This window comes from Mytilus galloprovincialis, chromosome 1, assembly GCF_965363235.1.
Source record: "Mytilus galloprovincialis chromosome 1, xbMytGall1.hap1.1, whole genome shotgun sequence".
Classification (NCBI taxonomy): domain Eukaryota; kingdom Metazoa; phylum Mollusca; class Bivalvia; order Mytilida; family Mytilidae; genus Mytilus; species Mytilus galloprovincialis.
Window position 1 is genome coordinate 98,556,472 of NC_134838.1, and position 16,646 is coordinate 98,573,117.

A 16,646-nucleotide genomic window follows, 5' to 3' on the forward strand; every position below is an offset into this window, starting at 1 on the left:
TATCAAGGTACATGTATATGTAATGACTTTGTAAAGGGATAGCTTATTCACATCAGTTTTAGACCTGATTATGTTTGTTTGCTACTTTCATCATTACACATTTCACATTGAGATTGACTGCTTGAATTGTTAAATAACATTGGATTTTTAGATTGAATGTCTGAATTGGTTGTTGATCACTATACACATTTAGAGTTAATGATTGAATTATTATTAGATCACATAACTCATTGAGATTGACGGTTTAAATTGTTTGTTCTATCTCTTATTTTTTTCTAGATATTTTCTATTTTGAAACAAAGTAAAAGAATTTTTTTGGACATACTGTTCTTAGGAAATATTTGCTATTAAACCAAAGCTTTTTTCCTTAGCCTTTTATTTTAAATAACATTTTTCAGGGGACCAAAGCTTGCACACATATGTTTTTACGACAAGGATTCCAGCGTCTTATATTTTTTCTACTAGGGCAGCCATCATCTGAACAAAATCAAGTAAGTCGTAAAGATAAACTTAAGTTTGTTGAGTGTAATTGTGATTATAAGTATATAAGAAAAACTGCTATACGCTGTTTAAACATTATTTTGTGTTTATAATTGTATGTGTTACCTTTCCATAAAGTATATTTTCTAAAACAAATAATTTTTCTTATTACATTTTCATTGTTGCAGTACCTTAATTGAATTGAAATGGCCCATACAATTATCAGGATGAAAGGTGGTCAAAAGATAGTGAGTTTAGAATATGATATTATTACATAAGTATTTCTGTATTGGCCTTGTTATTGGTCCGAGGCTTGCTGTATTGGCCTGAGGCGAAGCCTCAGGACAATACAGCTGGCCGAGGACCAATAACAAGGCCAATACAGAAATACACGTAATAATATCTTTATTAATTAACTACAGTGTTACAATATTTTTATGCCCCACCTACGATAGTAGAGGGGCATTATGTTTTCTGGTCTGTGCGTCCGTTCGTTCGTTCGTCCGTCTGTCCCGCTTCAGGTTAAAGTTTTTGGTCGAGGTAGTTTTTGATGAAGTTGAAGTCCAATCGACTTCAAACTTGGTACACATGTTCCCTATGATATGATCTTTCTAATTTTAATGCCAAATTAGAGATTTTACCCCAATTTCACGGTCCACTGAACATAGAAAATGATAGTGCGAGTGGGGCATTCGTGTACTGAGGACACATTCTTGTTTTAATTTCATTTCAAAAGAGATAAATATTTTTACCTTGAAGTGGAACTATCCAAATCTCTGTTTGTTTCTTTTTATTAGATGCAGGGCCAGGTGTCTTCAGCATTTTCTCATCTGATGAATTTTTCTACACTTTTCAGTCACTATAAAGTGTTACAACTTAAATTTAGACGCAACACATAAATAGTAATTGGAAAGGTACTGCCATTGCATGTGTTATGCAGAAACTAATTTAAAATCGATGTGTACAATCGTGAAATTATGAGGTCGTCAAGAAATGAACTTTGTGATAATCTACTCGTTCCCCAAACCTGAAATAGTTCTATCGTCTGCCTTCAAAATACCTTTTAAATGAATGTGACCGTCTTTCGCCTGATTTCAGCATGTTTAAGATAACTAAATGACAACTGCGTCTTCAAAACAACTGTTTACTTTCAGTTTGTGTTTATCGTGACTGTCGATGTGAAATCTAGAGACGTTCCGAAATCCTGCACTTGTGTCAACTCGGCCAATATAGAATAACTCGGCCAATACAGAAAAAAATCTATATTGGCTGAGTTATTCTGTATTGGCCCAGTTTACACATTATATTGCATAGGCAGTTTTCATCATATTAAGTCCAATAACAGTGTAGTTAATTAATAATATATTTCTATGGCCCACTACAAAGTGGTATGGGCCATATAGTTTTACCCTTGTCCATCATTATTCCTCAACAAACAAAATACATGATCAATAGGAATTTAGAGGGAGTGGAACAGAAGAAATTATTCAAATATTACCGAACAACAACTTTATCAGAAAAACCATCTTGTAAAATATTTAAAGAAAATCTTTTCTAATTTTCAGGAATCTTCTAGCAGGAGATGGAGTTCTATTCAGTCGAGAGAATTTGGAAATCTCCATGCAACTATAGCTTTGTTAGTCTTAAATTGTGACTTATCTGTAAAGGATACATGTGGTGAGTTGTTAGTGAGTCTTAAATTGTGACTTATCTGTGAAGGATACTTGTGGTGAGTTGTTAGTGAGTCTTAAATTGTGATTTATCTGTAAAGGATACTTGTGGTGAGTTGTAAGTCAGTCTTAAATTGTGATTTATCTGTGGAGGATACTTGTGGTGAGTTGTTAGTGAGTCTTAAATTGTGATTTATCTGTAAAGGATACTTGTGGTGAGTTGTAAGTCAGTCTTAAATTGTGATTTATCTGTGGAAGATACTTGTGGTGAGTTGTTAGTGAGTCTTAAATTGTGACTTATCTGTGAAGGATACTTGTGGTGAGTTGTTTGTGGACACTAAATAAAAGTGTCTATTTACTAAGTCATTGGAATTTCTGTAATATGGATATAAACCCATAATGCAGATGGTTCACAAAATCACAATGTATTTGTAGAAAGAAAATGATAATTTTTTATAGCTCAGAGCAAAGTTTGATATTTACTTCAATTTTGTAATTCTCAGAAAATGTCATAGATTGGATATACCTTTATGATATTAAACATTTATGTCAATTATGACTTCATTTTCATGGTTTATCTATATTAATCTGTTGATGTAAATGAGCTATATAAGTGTATACATCAAGGTGTTAACTTTTAAAACTATTTATATTAACCTCATTTCCACAAGACTTATTTTTCACAATGAGGTGTTTGAAAAGGTTAAGTTAAATGTGAAGGTCTGTGGTATTTTAATCTATACAAGTTCTTGTAACAGAAACTGGAACCTTCTGTTTGAAATTTCAGGTATTATTTATTTAACTAATTTCACTAATAAACTAAAATTTGAAGAATTGTATGAGGGACAAGATAAAAACAGATTTGTCTTAAGGGCATACGATACAGTTACAGGGAAGGTAATGACGTTGCTAACGTAAAATGTTATTTTCGCGACGTCAAACTGTGACATATCGGGAAAAGATGCATTTTTCGACTGATTTTTATCATTCAAACTGATTTAATTTGAAAACGAGTTCATGGACCCCTATTTTTCAAAACAGCAATTTGTTTCATTTTGCAAGGAGATTATGTGACCCAAATTTTATAAAACTGTAAATAGAGGATTTTTTTTAATTTTGATAAACATGCAGCAAAAAATGATGTATTTTCCTCAGTTCATGAACATTTGATAAATATGAGTTATTTTTGAATAAAAAATGCATAATTTTTTAGGATAGTTATAAAATACAGAAATTACCGATTATTTAACAAAAAACAATTTGTGTTTATCTTTTATAACAAAAAAGTTATGTCTTTCTTTCGAAAAAGAAATTACGACCACAAATCTGAATTTTGAGCAAATATACAAAATTTCGACCTCATTTTACTCAAAAAGTAGCACATGAAGGTATATTTTTTATTACATATTTGATTTAATCAGGTAAAAAATAGCCTATATGCAAATTTTCACGAACTTGTAAATACAGGATCAAAACTGTATCGAATGCCCTTAAAGAAGTGAGAAATTTAAATTCTGCAAAAAATGAAAAAAAAATATACCGGTAAAATGAACCTTGTATTATGGTTAATTAAAGGGGCACTAGCTGTCAAATTCATTGTCACCGATTTGACTCAAATTCTCATATTTGATTTATAGCAATGTAAAACATTTATCCAAACTATCAAAAGTCTAAAATAAACAGTTTACAGAGCATGGGGTAGATAATATATAGGTTCGTTTCGTGTGTATTTTAGTCCAGATGCCATCTAATTACCTATCGATTTGACCTCAGATGACCATATAAGCGATGTAAACATAAATAAAGATATGAATAGATTAAACCAACATGTGCAATTGAATTTTTATAGGTCTGTTTGATTTTATTTTATAGTTTAAAAATATATGTTTCTCATTGTTTTTAACCGTATAAGAATGATTTTATGTGCATCGAATTAGAAATCAAATGATTTACTGTAGTTTCACTTTCATTGTTGACATTCTTTTTCTTTAAATAACCAGTACACTTACAATGCATGCGTTGTCAATCTCTAGCTAGGGGTTAAATTGAAGTTCACATGAATACGGATTGAAAGAGGTCGACACATTCATTTGCAAGTGAATTACTAATTATCAATGTTTCTTAGCGTAATTTGACAAAATTGAACCTTTTTGGCTGCAAAAAACAAATTGTTATTTCACTATATTACTTTCATTATTGATTGAACAGGAAAAAATCAAACTTTAGATTTTTATGCCCCACCTACGATAGTCCGTCCGTCAGTCTGTGCCTCCGTTCGTCCGTCCGGTTAAAGTTTTTGGTTGAGGTAGTTTTTGATGAAGCTGAAGTCCAATCAACTTGAAACTTAATACACATGTTCCCCATGATATGATCTTTCTAATTTTAATGCCAAATTATAGTTTTGACCCCAATTTCATGGTCCACTGAACATAGAAAATGATAGTGCAAAGTTCAGGTTAAAGTTTTTGGTCAAGGTAGTTTTTGATGAAGCTAAAGTAACATCAACTTGAAACTTAGTACACATGTTCCCTATGATATGATCTTTCTAATTTTAATTCCAAATTAAAGTTTTGACCCCAATTTCACTGTCCACTGAACATAGAAAATGATAGTGGGAGTGGGGCATCCGTGTACTATGGACACATTCTTGTTTATAGATCTCGTAGCTAGTGCCCCTTTAAACACAGTTAGAGTTTGGGCAAAAGGTGTAGTAAAGGTACAGGTAATTAAATTGCCTGTATAATGACCCAAGAATCTTACTTTTGATTACAACCAAACTAACCTATTTAGTTACATATAATAAAAAAGATTTTACATTGAGGTCAACGTCACATACTAGAAATAGCCTAACATTTGTGCAGAGAAGTTGTTTCTCTAGTAAGAAGTTGGGATGAGGAGTAGGTGCGCTTGCTCTCTATGGTTTCTTAGTTTAATAAATATACAGTTTGACATTTAATTACACAGTTATCAACAAAACAAAGATTAAATAGGACAGAATCATAAAAATTTGTAATGTCTTGCTGGTAAACAAATTAAAATATATCAGTCTGTCATCATAAATTTAACTTTATATTAAATTGTGATTTTTAGAACCTGGTGATTTTCCTGTACGTAAACCTACAACTGTGAGTCCATCAAAAGTTCTGAGGTTGTCACCAGATATGGAACAGTATGTGTTTGGTCCAGAGTCTAACAGATATATCGGGGAGGTTGGTATCTTGGGAATAAAAAATATGAAATCTTTACTTAAAAAAGTCCTTCTTTGCTTACTTTATGTATTTATGAATGATTTTTATCACTTTTTTATTCTTTCAAGAAATTAATGTATTTATGTGCTTTATATTTTATATATTATTATATCCCAACTTAAACAAAAACTTTAAAGACCTTTTGTCAATGTCATATGCCTGTCAGCTTCCTATGAGTAGGATTTATTTTTAAACCTAATAACTGAAGTTCAATTATTTTCAAGTAGATCTTGTATAAACTGGTTTCTGGGGTACCACGAAGTGTGAAAAATTAGCAGGCTTAGAAAACTGTTATTTTTATTAAACATGAAAAGTCATATTTGAAGGTCAATGCTAAGTTTGACAAACATTCTTATATGGTCAGATTATCATCAATCTGTAATAGGTCAGTTGTCATCGTTTTATTTGTGTCAACATGAGCTTTAACATCTGGCAAGAAATCCTGAGTCATGAAGGATACATGTAGCTTGTAAAATATTTCTTATATAATTTCAATAATTTTACGTATGAAAATAAGGAGATAAAGTATTTTATGGGATAACAATTTATTACATGTTTGTATCAATTATCCATATTTACAATAAATTATTTCAAGCTACTTTTTTAGATTAATCTAATAGTGATTTTTGAAATCATAACTGATTGTGCAAAGTCAAGAACTATATGAAAAGTTTTGGTTAAGGTTAATTAAATGGGTGAAGATAATAATTTTTTAATCATTGGTTGTTTTAATATCTATTAGTTGTTTTCATATAAATTGGAAACATGTCACAGTCTGCATGGTTAGCCACTAGTCCGACCGATGCCCCAGACTAGTTAAATTTCATTCAGGCTAGTAAGTATTTTCAAAAATTTGTTTGGACCAATAAAAAAAATGTCAGAATATTGGTTTTCGGACTGGTAGTTGAAAAAGCTTTTGGTGCAGACTGCATGATGAATCATTCATCTTTCAGTCAATAAAAGATTAGCACTTGTTTTTATTTAAACACCTATTATAAATGTTAATATTACTGTAACGTTTTCGCTCTGTGTTGCTATAGCGTTTTCGTTACCCAGAAGTGAAACTCTGACCCACTGACAAAACTAGACAATTCGCTAGACAAACTAATACTCGGCAATAAATACTGTTTCAAATGACTGCTCCCTTGGGTTAACTCAACCCTGTAATCCAATAGGTGTATTTAAAGATGCGTTGTTTCAGAAGACAGAAATAAATAATTCGTTTAAAGTTAATGATTTAATTAAGTGTTACTATGATCAGTTATATATATATGTAATTCAGACAAATTCAATATTGTATCTCTTTTTACATCAGATCAACACAATAAATAACACTAAAATAGTATGCAAGCTAGTGAGTACTCTGGTCAAGTTCTATATACACATGTATTAAATAAACAATCTTATTAACAAGTAATTATAGAAATCTCAATAATTATATAAGTTATGTCGACTTCTCCAATGTATAAGTTGCGACTCCGGGTTTTACTGTACTTTTTGTGAATATTCGACTTCGTAATATATATGTAAAGAATCGTTAATAATTGCAGTTTCTATACTATTGGTATATCGAGTAAATAATACAAGAATAACTTTAACTGTTACTTTCTCTGAAGAAAAACTATATTGACGTCTTATTGAATAGCGACTTTAAGACTCAAGACTGCGTCGGTGAGTCTCTGTATAAAATATGGAATATTTTATATTTCTGACTTTTCTGTACTTTTCAGTATATAACTTTTTGTACGTCTAATGATCTCTAATCTTTAGAGTCTCTTATAATATAAAATTATAAATCTATGTTTTACATAAAGTAAAACTCTGACAAAATATTTCCTAACCTTTTAAAAGTGCAAGACTCAAATTGTAAGTTACAGTGAAAAAGGATTTATTATTAGGCTTGTGATTGTAAACAACCTTTTGCCACGGTAGTCCGATCACGACTAACACGCTCAATGGTAGTGCAATATATATACAACAAAAAGACTTAAAAGACTTCATATTGACGTCAAAAGAGACTCGAAAGACTATTTCAACGTAATATTGCCGTTCACGACAGTGCACTTTGACGGTTTACGGTAAAGCGACTCAAGTAAACATGGCGGACATTACAAGGAAAAAGAGAGACTCTGAGTCTCTAGAAACTTGACCAGGTTAACTAATTCACTCAATATAATTATATATAGAGATTAAAACAACATAACACAATCATCAATAAATATATAAAGGTAGGTCCAGTATAAGGAAATTCTGTATTTACACTACAAAAATAAATAGAAAGGCGACTCAGTTTCAGGTGGAACTTGACGTTATTTTTATCTTTGCTCAAGTTACTGTTCATAATAAATATCTAAGATAACTTATTCTAATAAAAAAGAAACATATTCAAAAATTTATAAGTATCCAATACGGTTTAAACAGAGATTTAACTTGATAAAAAGTGAAAAGGGGGAGGGGACACAAACTGTTGAACAACGAGGCCGAAATCCGTTACATTACTATGGATTCATTATAATTCATGGGATGCCAATTTTCATTGATTTCGTGGTTACAGGTGAACCACAAATTTAAAAGTTCGACAAATTACAAATTTTGTATTGGCTTGTATGCATACCTAAGGGCTATTCCAGAAAAAAATGTATGGGGGGGGGGAAGGGGGGGGGGGTTGGAAGGCACATTATATTAATAATACATGGGTGATGGGTATCAGAGCAACTTTTCACAGTATAATGCACTATAATTCTCAATTACAATTGTCTGGGTGGCGGGTGCTGACAAAAACTGCCTTCCAACCCCCACATACATTTTTTTCTGGAATAGCCCTAAGTAAAACCACGAAATTAAATATCCATGAAAGTTTCCTCAATCCACGAAAAATTAGTACCCACAAAAATTAGTACCCACAAAAATTAGTACCCACAAAAATTAGTACCCACAAAAATGAATGAATCCACAATATAAACTATGTATATATAGAAGTCAGCATTTAAGAAAGAAGTTTTTACAATTACAAGATTTTGTTTTTATATCCTAGTTGTTGCTTATTTTCAGGTTGTCCATGCAGTGAGAGAAGTAACAGGCAATCACAACTATAATTGTATAGCAGACATGCTAATACAATGTAGCTTTTGTAATGCTGATTTTAGTCGACTAGTTCTGAAATATGTTATGGTATGTATGTGTAGAAACAAATTAGAATATCGGTGAAATTATAGAGCTAAGATTAATATATAAGATTGGTATTAAACCACAAATTAATTAACTTGTTGATTTCTATGTAAATTTCTGTAATTTTCTGCATGCATCACCATTGGATCTTTTGATATATAATGATTATAATATATTGTGATTTTTTTTTTGCAGCACCAGTATTCTACAGCCCCATCAAATGAGTTGAAACCAATTTTTACACTGCTGGAAGATTTACTGGTAAGTTAACAGGTTACATGGTTTGCTGAATTTCCATGTCAACAAAGAGTTTCATTTCCCATATTAGAATTGTTTTTTCTTGAAAAGAAATGATTATCATAAACAGAATAGCATAAAAATAGCAGTTTGAAACAAATTTGGCCACCAGTGTTAAAAATTAAGTGGCCAAACAATTGAATTAAGGTAGATTATAATCTATACAATTTTTTAATAATTTGCCAAAATGTAGTTTATATCGTGCTTTTTAAAAAGAAATCATAAAAATAATGGGCCACAGGGCTTATTTTCACGCTACACGGGTGTACAAAATTGACAGATTTGTATAGATTATGCATGGAAAACCCAATTTTCTGCAATAAAGCATCTTAGAATTTTGAGATAACGTTTGAGAAGATAGGTTTAATAGTATGCTTTCAGTTAAGAAAAGAAAAATTGGGGTCACCGGGCCTGTTTTCTTGCTACATATAAAATAGATAAATTCCTAACACGTTCTATTGTAGACGTCCCTTTATCTGAATTATCTGCCCTTGCATTTGAGTTGCCTCCCCTTAAGTGGCAAATGTGAAAAAAAAAATAATCAAACAAAAGTTTTCTGTTTTTTTGTAAAATACAACCATAAAAATGATATAACATGTCATGTTCTATAATGAAATGAAAGTTCTTACACATGAATTTACTACTACTCTCAAAATTTGCACATTTAATTAAAGATCTAACCTTGTTTTCTGGTATTTCCAAATCCAAGATGAAGGAAGACATTCTATCTACCTTAAATGTGCAGATGTTTTAATAAATTGGTGGTCCACCTGACCACCAACATTTAAATTTGGTAGCCAATTGAAAAAGTTAGTCCACATTGGCCTCTGTTTAAGAGACAAAATTGAACCCTGTAAATGAAGTGTTCCCCATTGAGCTGTAATCAATAAGTGATTATTTCTTTTTCTTTTTCTTTTTTTTTCAAATCTGATCTAGTCGCATCGATTTTTACATCTTAGATACCAGCAACTTTGATGTGGCTCATTTTAAAAAAAATCTAGCAGTTAAGATTGATCTCATTTAATGTTGAATTGGTCATGACTTACAAGTTTTTTTTTCTGGTACAAAATTTTGTGATAATAGTTGTAAGAACATTTTTGACTACTAGAGTGTCATGAATTCAACAGTTTTCATATTGAATTGTTGTTAGCTAATTGTTTCACCTTAAATAGAATAGTGAAATGTATTGATAAACTCACAAATATATTTCAACATTATTTTGCAGACGTTAGAAGACCCTATACAGACTGAAAGATTACAGATAGTAGTAGATGGTTATATTGATGAAGCTGGTACAGAATATGAGGGTCTACTCGGTAGGTATTAGGTTAAAGATATGCATGAAAAATATTGATATACAATATACAGGTTTATTATACCCCACTTTCTGAGGCAGGTGGTATATAGTGATGTGGGAGTTTGTCCATCCAACTTTTGCATCTGCAACTTTCCTGAACAGCTTGATAAGATTTCACACAATCTTAGAATTATAATGTACTATATCAGAATGACTTGGGTTTTATTTTGACCTAATTGTTATTTCCTCATGCTTAAGTACATACTTGCATCAGCTCTCTGCCTTAACCCATGATCAGAATTCAAAGCAACTTACTTAAAACTTTCACCAGATTATCGTAATATGCACCTCCTTGACCTATTTTTGTGTGTTTATGATTCAACATATTATTTTTAGGTGTCCATGAAAAATCATGGACTTTGCCATTGCATTATGTATCAATATGTGTATCATTTTATTTTTCATGGATACAATGCAATGTTCATGCTTAGAGAAAGAAACTTGAGTTCAAGGTTTTGACAAATTCTTCATGCAAAATTATAGAAAAAATGTATATTGTAGAACATTTAAAAAAGTTAAGTTCACTAATATGCCACTAAAGATGAAAGAAAATTAATAATTTAAAAATAATATATGATCCATAGTAAATATATTTTAATTCATTTCAGCTGTTGTAAGATCTAATCATATGAATGACAGTAGGCGATCTTATTCCTGCATCAAGTTCTTAGTCAGTGTGGCTAACAAATGTAATCCTTTGAAGGAATACCTCATACAGATTCCATCCAAATGGCAATGGTCAGTCAACTGGCTGAAGAAAAAGGTAAGTTCTTAGTTAGTGTGGCAAATTTATTCCTCTGAAGGAATACCTTATACAGATCCCATCCAAATGGCAATGGTCAGTCAACTGGCTGAAGAAAAAGGTAAGTTCTTAGTGTGGCTAAAAAAATGTGATCCTCTGAAGGAATACCTCATACATATCCAATCCAAATGGCAATGGTCAGTCAACTGGCTTAAGAAAAAGGTAAGTTCTTAGTGTGGCTAAAAAAATGTGATCCTCTGAAGGAATACCTCATACATATCCAATCCAAATGGCAATGGTTAGTCAACTGGCTTAAGAAAAAAGTAAGAAAATAGATTGTAACATATGTGACTAACATACTTTTCTCTCAGAAAGAAGGTCAGTATTATTTATAATAGGCAAGTAGTGTTATATTGCTGTATTATAATGATAAATTATGGTTTGATTGGAATGAACAAAATAGAGAATCATGGAGCAAAAAAATTAAGAATAGAGAAAAATGGGGTAATAAAGTATAGAGAATAATGGAGACTTGTAAGATAATAAAAATAATTTACAGTAAAACATTCAATCATCATCAAACAAATCTCAATTTTGGTTTATAATCCAAGGTGATATGTGTTGCCTTTTTGATTATTAAAATAATAAAAGGTATGTTTATGCTACCACATCTGGAGCTGGTTATCTGAAAACTTAATTTGTAAATTAATACTTCAAATATAATACTATAACAGACTCTGTCAAATCTTCATTTTAAGTCAATTGAAAATTATGCATCATTTTACTGTTTTTCTGATCAATCAGTAAAGAGATGTTAGTATAAATAAATTCAAATTTGATGAATAATTTATCTATGCAAAATGAAATAGTTTGAAACTAATTTGAGTTATCTCCCCTTGATTGTGTATGAAATTAAAGGTAAATTAAATCTATTTATCTAACTCATTAGATGTAGTGCACATATTTTTTTGCATGAGCAGTAAATTATAAACATCTGTGCTCCTCTTTTATTAATCCTTATGTTCTATAAAAACAGGAATTATGTCATTAAGGCATATCATTTTAATGGAATAATGATAATGGTTTCAATTTAGATGTCAGAGTATTGGAGTCCTGCCATCACATCTACAGTATCTAATGAAGACTCTAACAGAAAGTCATTCCAGAGAACCATAAGTGCACAGGTAATATTACAACATAGCAGCACTTTAATATATTTCCCCAAAAAATTATATCATATAGATTTGGATTGATGTCATTAGAAATTCTCAATCATAATTATTTTGAAAACTGATTTATAGGAAAAAAGTATAGAAAGGACAAATTTGATGTAATCTTAACAACTCTTTTTTTTTGTCCCCTGCTTAATGTGTTGCAGGGGGCAGGAAATACAGGCTTTCTGTCTATCCAGTCTTGTTAGTGCTCTCATAGGTGCAATTCTTTGCCAGATTTTTAACTAATGCTATTGGTTAATGTCAACAATATCTTAGACAAGTTCTATTATGGTGGGTGATCAACTTTTTAAAAAAAGTTATGCCCCTTGGAAACATTAAATAATTGCAACACAGGGGAAATTGGAACTCTTAGGAAAAATTGAGATGTGTGTTTGTAGGTTAAACACTATCAATGATTTATTTGCAGTTTAAAGTCAATTTTTGTCATTTGATCTTGACCTCATTTCATGGTTCAGTCATCAATGTTAAGTTACCTGGGATGTTTCTTAAATATTATAAGAAAAAAACAGACAACTTTCACATTTGTGCATTTCAAAAACTTCATTTTCACAGATTTACCTTGGGTCAAAATTTGGTCAAAATCTTTCACTTAATCGTAAAAAAAAAACCCTGGAAATTGGTTAATAGGTAAAGTAGCGTATTAAACCATTACAAGATAAACATGTCCATCAGACAGGGTTCACCTGTTCTTGAACTTATTTCATGGTTCGGTGAACAATGTTATTTTTTTTTTAAAGATAAGATCTGTTTGCAGAATAAGTCAAAATCACTATATCAAATATTCATGAAAAATTATAATATTCTTAAATCAATGAAAATTGATATTTATATAATTAATTTGTCCACAGTATTGAGCAATTTGTTTGAAATCTGATAACATTTTATATTTTTACAGTCAACACTAGAAGAAGCCAAAGCATTACTGACTGAGATAGAATCCCAGGAAGGCTTTCAATCTGATATGGATACTAATGGAAATCGTGCCGAAGTAGACACGGAGAAAGAAACTGTGACTTATACTAGTAGTGACACGCACATGTCAACTGTGGAGGAACAAAAAGAACCAAAAGGAGGCAATTAAAACAAGGGGCATAGATCATATTGTTGAAACCATTTATTTCTTAGTAATATACAATTGTTAATTTGTTTAATTGTTAATTTTGTCTTTGTGATCTACTCAAAAAACTTATAGTGCTGATAAAAAGTATTCTTTCTATTTATAGCCTTATGTGTATAGTAGAAGTACAACATTTGTATTGTTTCATTCCAAGTGTAAATGAATGATAAACATGTAACAGTTTTGTCAAAATAACCTGTTTTAATGTTTGTGGTAAATTTTCAATAATAGATTATTCTTATGTCAAATTATCAATTGAATGTATATGAATAATTTGACATAATACAATTCATTACATCTTTTTGACAGGCTATTTATGAAAAAGTCAACCTTTTATTGGGGTATATTGTTATAAACACAAAACAATATGGTTTTTGTTCTAGAAAGCTATTGTTTAAACATATGACATACCAAGTTGAAAATTATTTCCTGCATTTCAAAAAAGGCATCACAGATTAACCTATTTTACGTCTTAATACAGAGGATTTGCCTTAAACAAGATTTTGGTCATCTAAAAGTTTAAAAGTTACATAATGTTTTTGTGTGTGTTAAATCTTTGTGTGTGGTACACATTTTGATTGTACATTTTGAATTGTCAAGCATTGTTTTGAAAATATGTTATTTATTCATCACACATGGTATCTAGACTTATCAAAGGTAGAAAAACATTGAAGAATTGAAAGTTATTTTCAGTGTTTCAAACACAAATTTTTACATTGTTTTGGGATTATTTATGCACAACAGAAATTAGATTTCAAATTGATCAATCAAATAACATTAAATGTTTTTAAGATATTGCACTGTGTTTGTATTTGTGCAATACAAGTGCGGTTATATCCAATTGTTTTTTAATGAAAACACATCCCTTTTTTGTTAGAAACACAAACTTGTAATATAAGGAAATGTTCAAAAAAAAAGCTTGTACAAAAATGTATTAAACATTTTTGCAACAATGCATAATCCATAAATAGTTTGTAACCTTGATATCAATCTTAAAATCAATAGGGTCATACAGCAGAAAATTTTGCATGAAATTTATCGATTTCAAGTTATGGAAAATGTAAAAAAAAATGTAGGATTTTGTTGATTTCTTGTACAGAATACTATGAAATTATTTTTGTTTTTTAGTTATAATTTTCTCTGACAAAAGAAATATGTTACATTTTGTTTTTAAATAAAAAGTTATTTACTCTTATCTTTACTTTGAATAGATACTTAATATACTATTTTTGAGAGATGTTTCTTTGTTCTATACTTGTTAATTTCTTTCCTATTGCAAAGCTGTCTCTTGGATGAATTTGTACTAATTTTGCATGATATTTGTACAGGCTTCTGTTATATATTTTTGTTATGTACAGCTGTATGTTATTGTTTGAAATAAATGTGTTGCTAATTGATTAAATTGCATGTCTTGGTTAAAAAAAATACTTTATATATTATTATTTTGATGCATATGAATATATTATCAAAAATAAATTCATCTACTTTTCAATTAAATAAATTGTTGATTTCAGTACTGATCTAAGTATAGCCTCTTTTTACCAACCTGTAACAAAATTGTTCATTCAAAGCAAATAATTAGCTAGTAATTTTATAAATAAATAAGATTATAGAAAAAAACTGAAAATTGGAAGGGCAGTTTGAGCTTTTGTCATCACTTTGAGTCCTTCCATCTGTAAACTTTTCTATTAAATCTTCTCCTGTAAAACTGCTTTACGGATTGAAACCAAAGTTTGTCTGCTTCATCTGTAGCATGTCAAATAATAAGTTTGTGAATTTCCTGTTGTGAATAATCTTTATATACACAAGCAAACAAGATTTTAGGGCCTCTGGAATGCACCCTGTTCATGTGCCTTGTAAGATTAACTCCTCCAAAGTTGCTCTATAGATATCAATGAAACTTTTACAAAGAGCACTACCTGATGATATGCATAAACAAATGTAATCCCAATCCACATTTTAAAAGACATCAATATTCTAACAGTATTGCCGGGTAGGTTCTGAACTTATCTTTCACAGTTCTATTTACTTTTAGGTACTTTTGATGGTTGTATTTTAGTGAGGTATTGAAGAAAAAAAAGCTTCATTTTTTTATATCGCAGAAAGTAGAAAATGACAAAGTATAGTTTTGATTCTATGTATCTCATGATCTATAATGTAAATTCATACAGATACTTCAAATAAGAAAAACAAGAAACATGTGATGATTGGCTAGAGATATGTCCACATGCTCACCTTGTTTAATACAAGTTTGAAAAGTTGAGAGATAATACAATTATTTTTTTTACTTTAGTTTTCAATAATATAGGTCATGAAAAACTTATCTGATAGTAGCAACATTGCTCCTAGTTGTACCTTGTCCTTAAACAATTTCAAGGTTGTATTTTCTTGTATATTTAATTTGATGAGTTGATAATATATATTATATTATAATGCTGGCTGCCTTACTGTGTATACTAAGTAAGTATTAAATCAATTCAGTCTACTGTGGATTCAGTCTACTGTAGATTCATTTATTTTCTGTGGATTGATAAAAAATGTATTTTCATGGGTACTTGATATCTTAGTTTTGGCTAAGTCTTCATTCTTTGCTTTAGAAAAAATTGTGTTTCGTAGAAATTAAAATATGTGGTACGCCTATTGTTTTGAAATTAACAAAAATTAGTATTCCACAAATACCGGTAATAATGAATCCACAGTATATTGGTGCACTGAATTTCAAATGGATGCAAAGGGTTGTTGATTTTCTGTATATGCATTATTCAAATGTAATAGCAAATTATTATTGGATGAATTCATTAACACATAAATTTCTTTTTACAATTTTCTCCTGACAAAAGTGAAAATATTTATATTAAATTGTGGATTATCTGTATTTAAGGTAAGTTTTTAGATATTCTGCTGCAGTTTAGATGAACAATAGTAAAAGATTTATTTAGCATATTATTTATTAAATTGTGATTGAAACATTTAATATAAGTTATGGATTTTGTAGCGAAAATTGCAACAACAGAATAATTATGTATATTTTGTTCTGATGTCTGTTATGTAAATAAATAATCTTACAAAAGAGAAAACATCATGATTCGATGTCATTCAATAAAATATTTACAAACAAAAGTACTTTGTTTTTTTTTCATGGTTACTGAAAGTTTCTTCTTTATATTTCTGTTTATTTCATCAACAAACAAAAAAAACACCTTGATTAACAATATCATGAAAAAATAATGAGAATGATTTGTGCACAAATAAAAGAAAAATCTTCATAAGTGGGGGCCCACTGACTTCCTAAGAAGGGACCCGCTCAGTTCAAGCTTCAGTGATTCCTAATA

The 16,646-nt window shown here is 30.1% G+C and overlaps 1 protein-coding gene across 1 annotated transcript in view; it reads left to right on the forward strand.

Annotated features, from left to right (window-relative positions):
* LOC143046610 (ubiquitin carboxyl-terminal hydrolase 24-like) overlaps positions 1-16,434 on the forward strand; it is a 64,281-nt gene extending 47,847 nt beyond the window's left edge. Inside the window, exons 51-59 of the mRNA XM_076219756.1 lie at positions 399-491; positions 2,046-2,157; positions 5,241-5,359; positions 8,450-8,569; positions 8,762-8,827; positions 10,089-10,179; positions 10,829-10,983; positions 12,057-12,146; positions 13,093-16,434. Of these exons, the coding sequence (XP_076075871.1) occupies positions 399-491; positions 2,046-2,157; positions 5,241-5,359; positions 8,450-8,569; positions 8,762-8,827; positions 10,089-10,179; positions 10,829-10,983; positions 12,057-12,146; positions 13,093-13,278 (1,032 nt within the window). The 3' untranslated portion in view covers positions 13,279-16,434. The remainder of the gene's footprint in view (positions 1-398; positions 492-2,045; positions 2,158-5,240; positions 5,360-8,449; positions 8,570-8,761; positions 8,828-10,088; positions 10,180-10,828; positions 10,984-12,056; positions 12,147-13,092) is intronic.
* Positions 16,435-16,646: the final 212 nt, after the last annotated feature.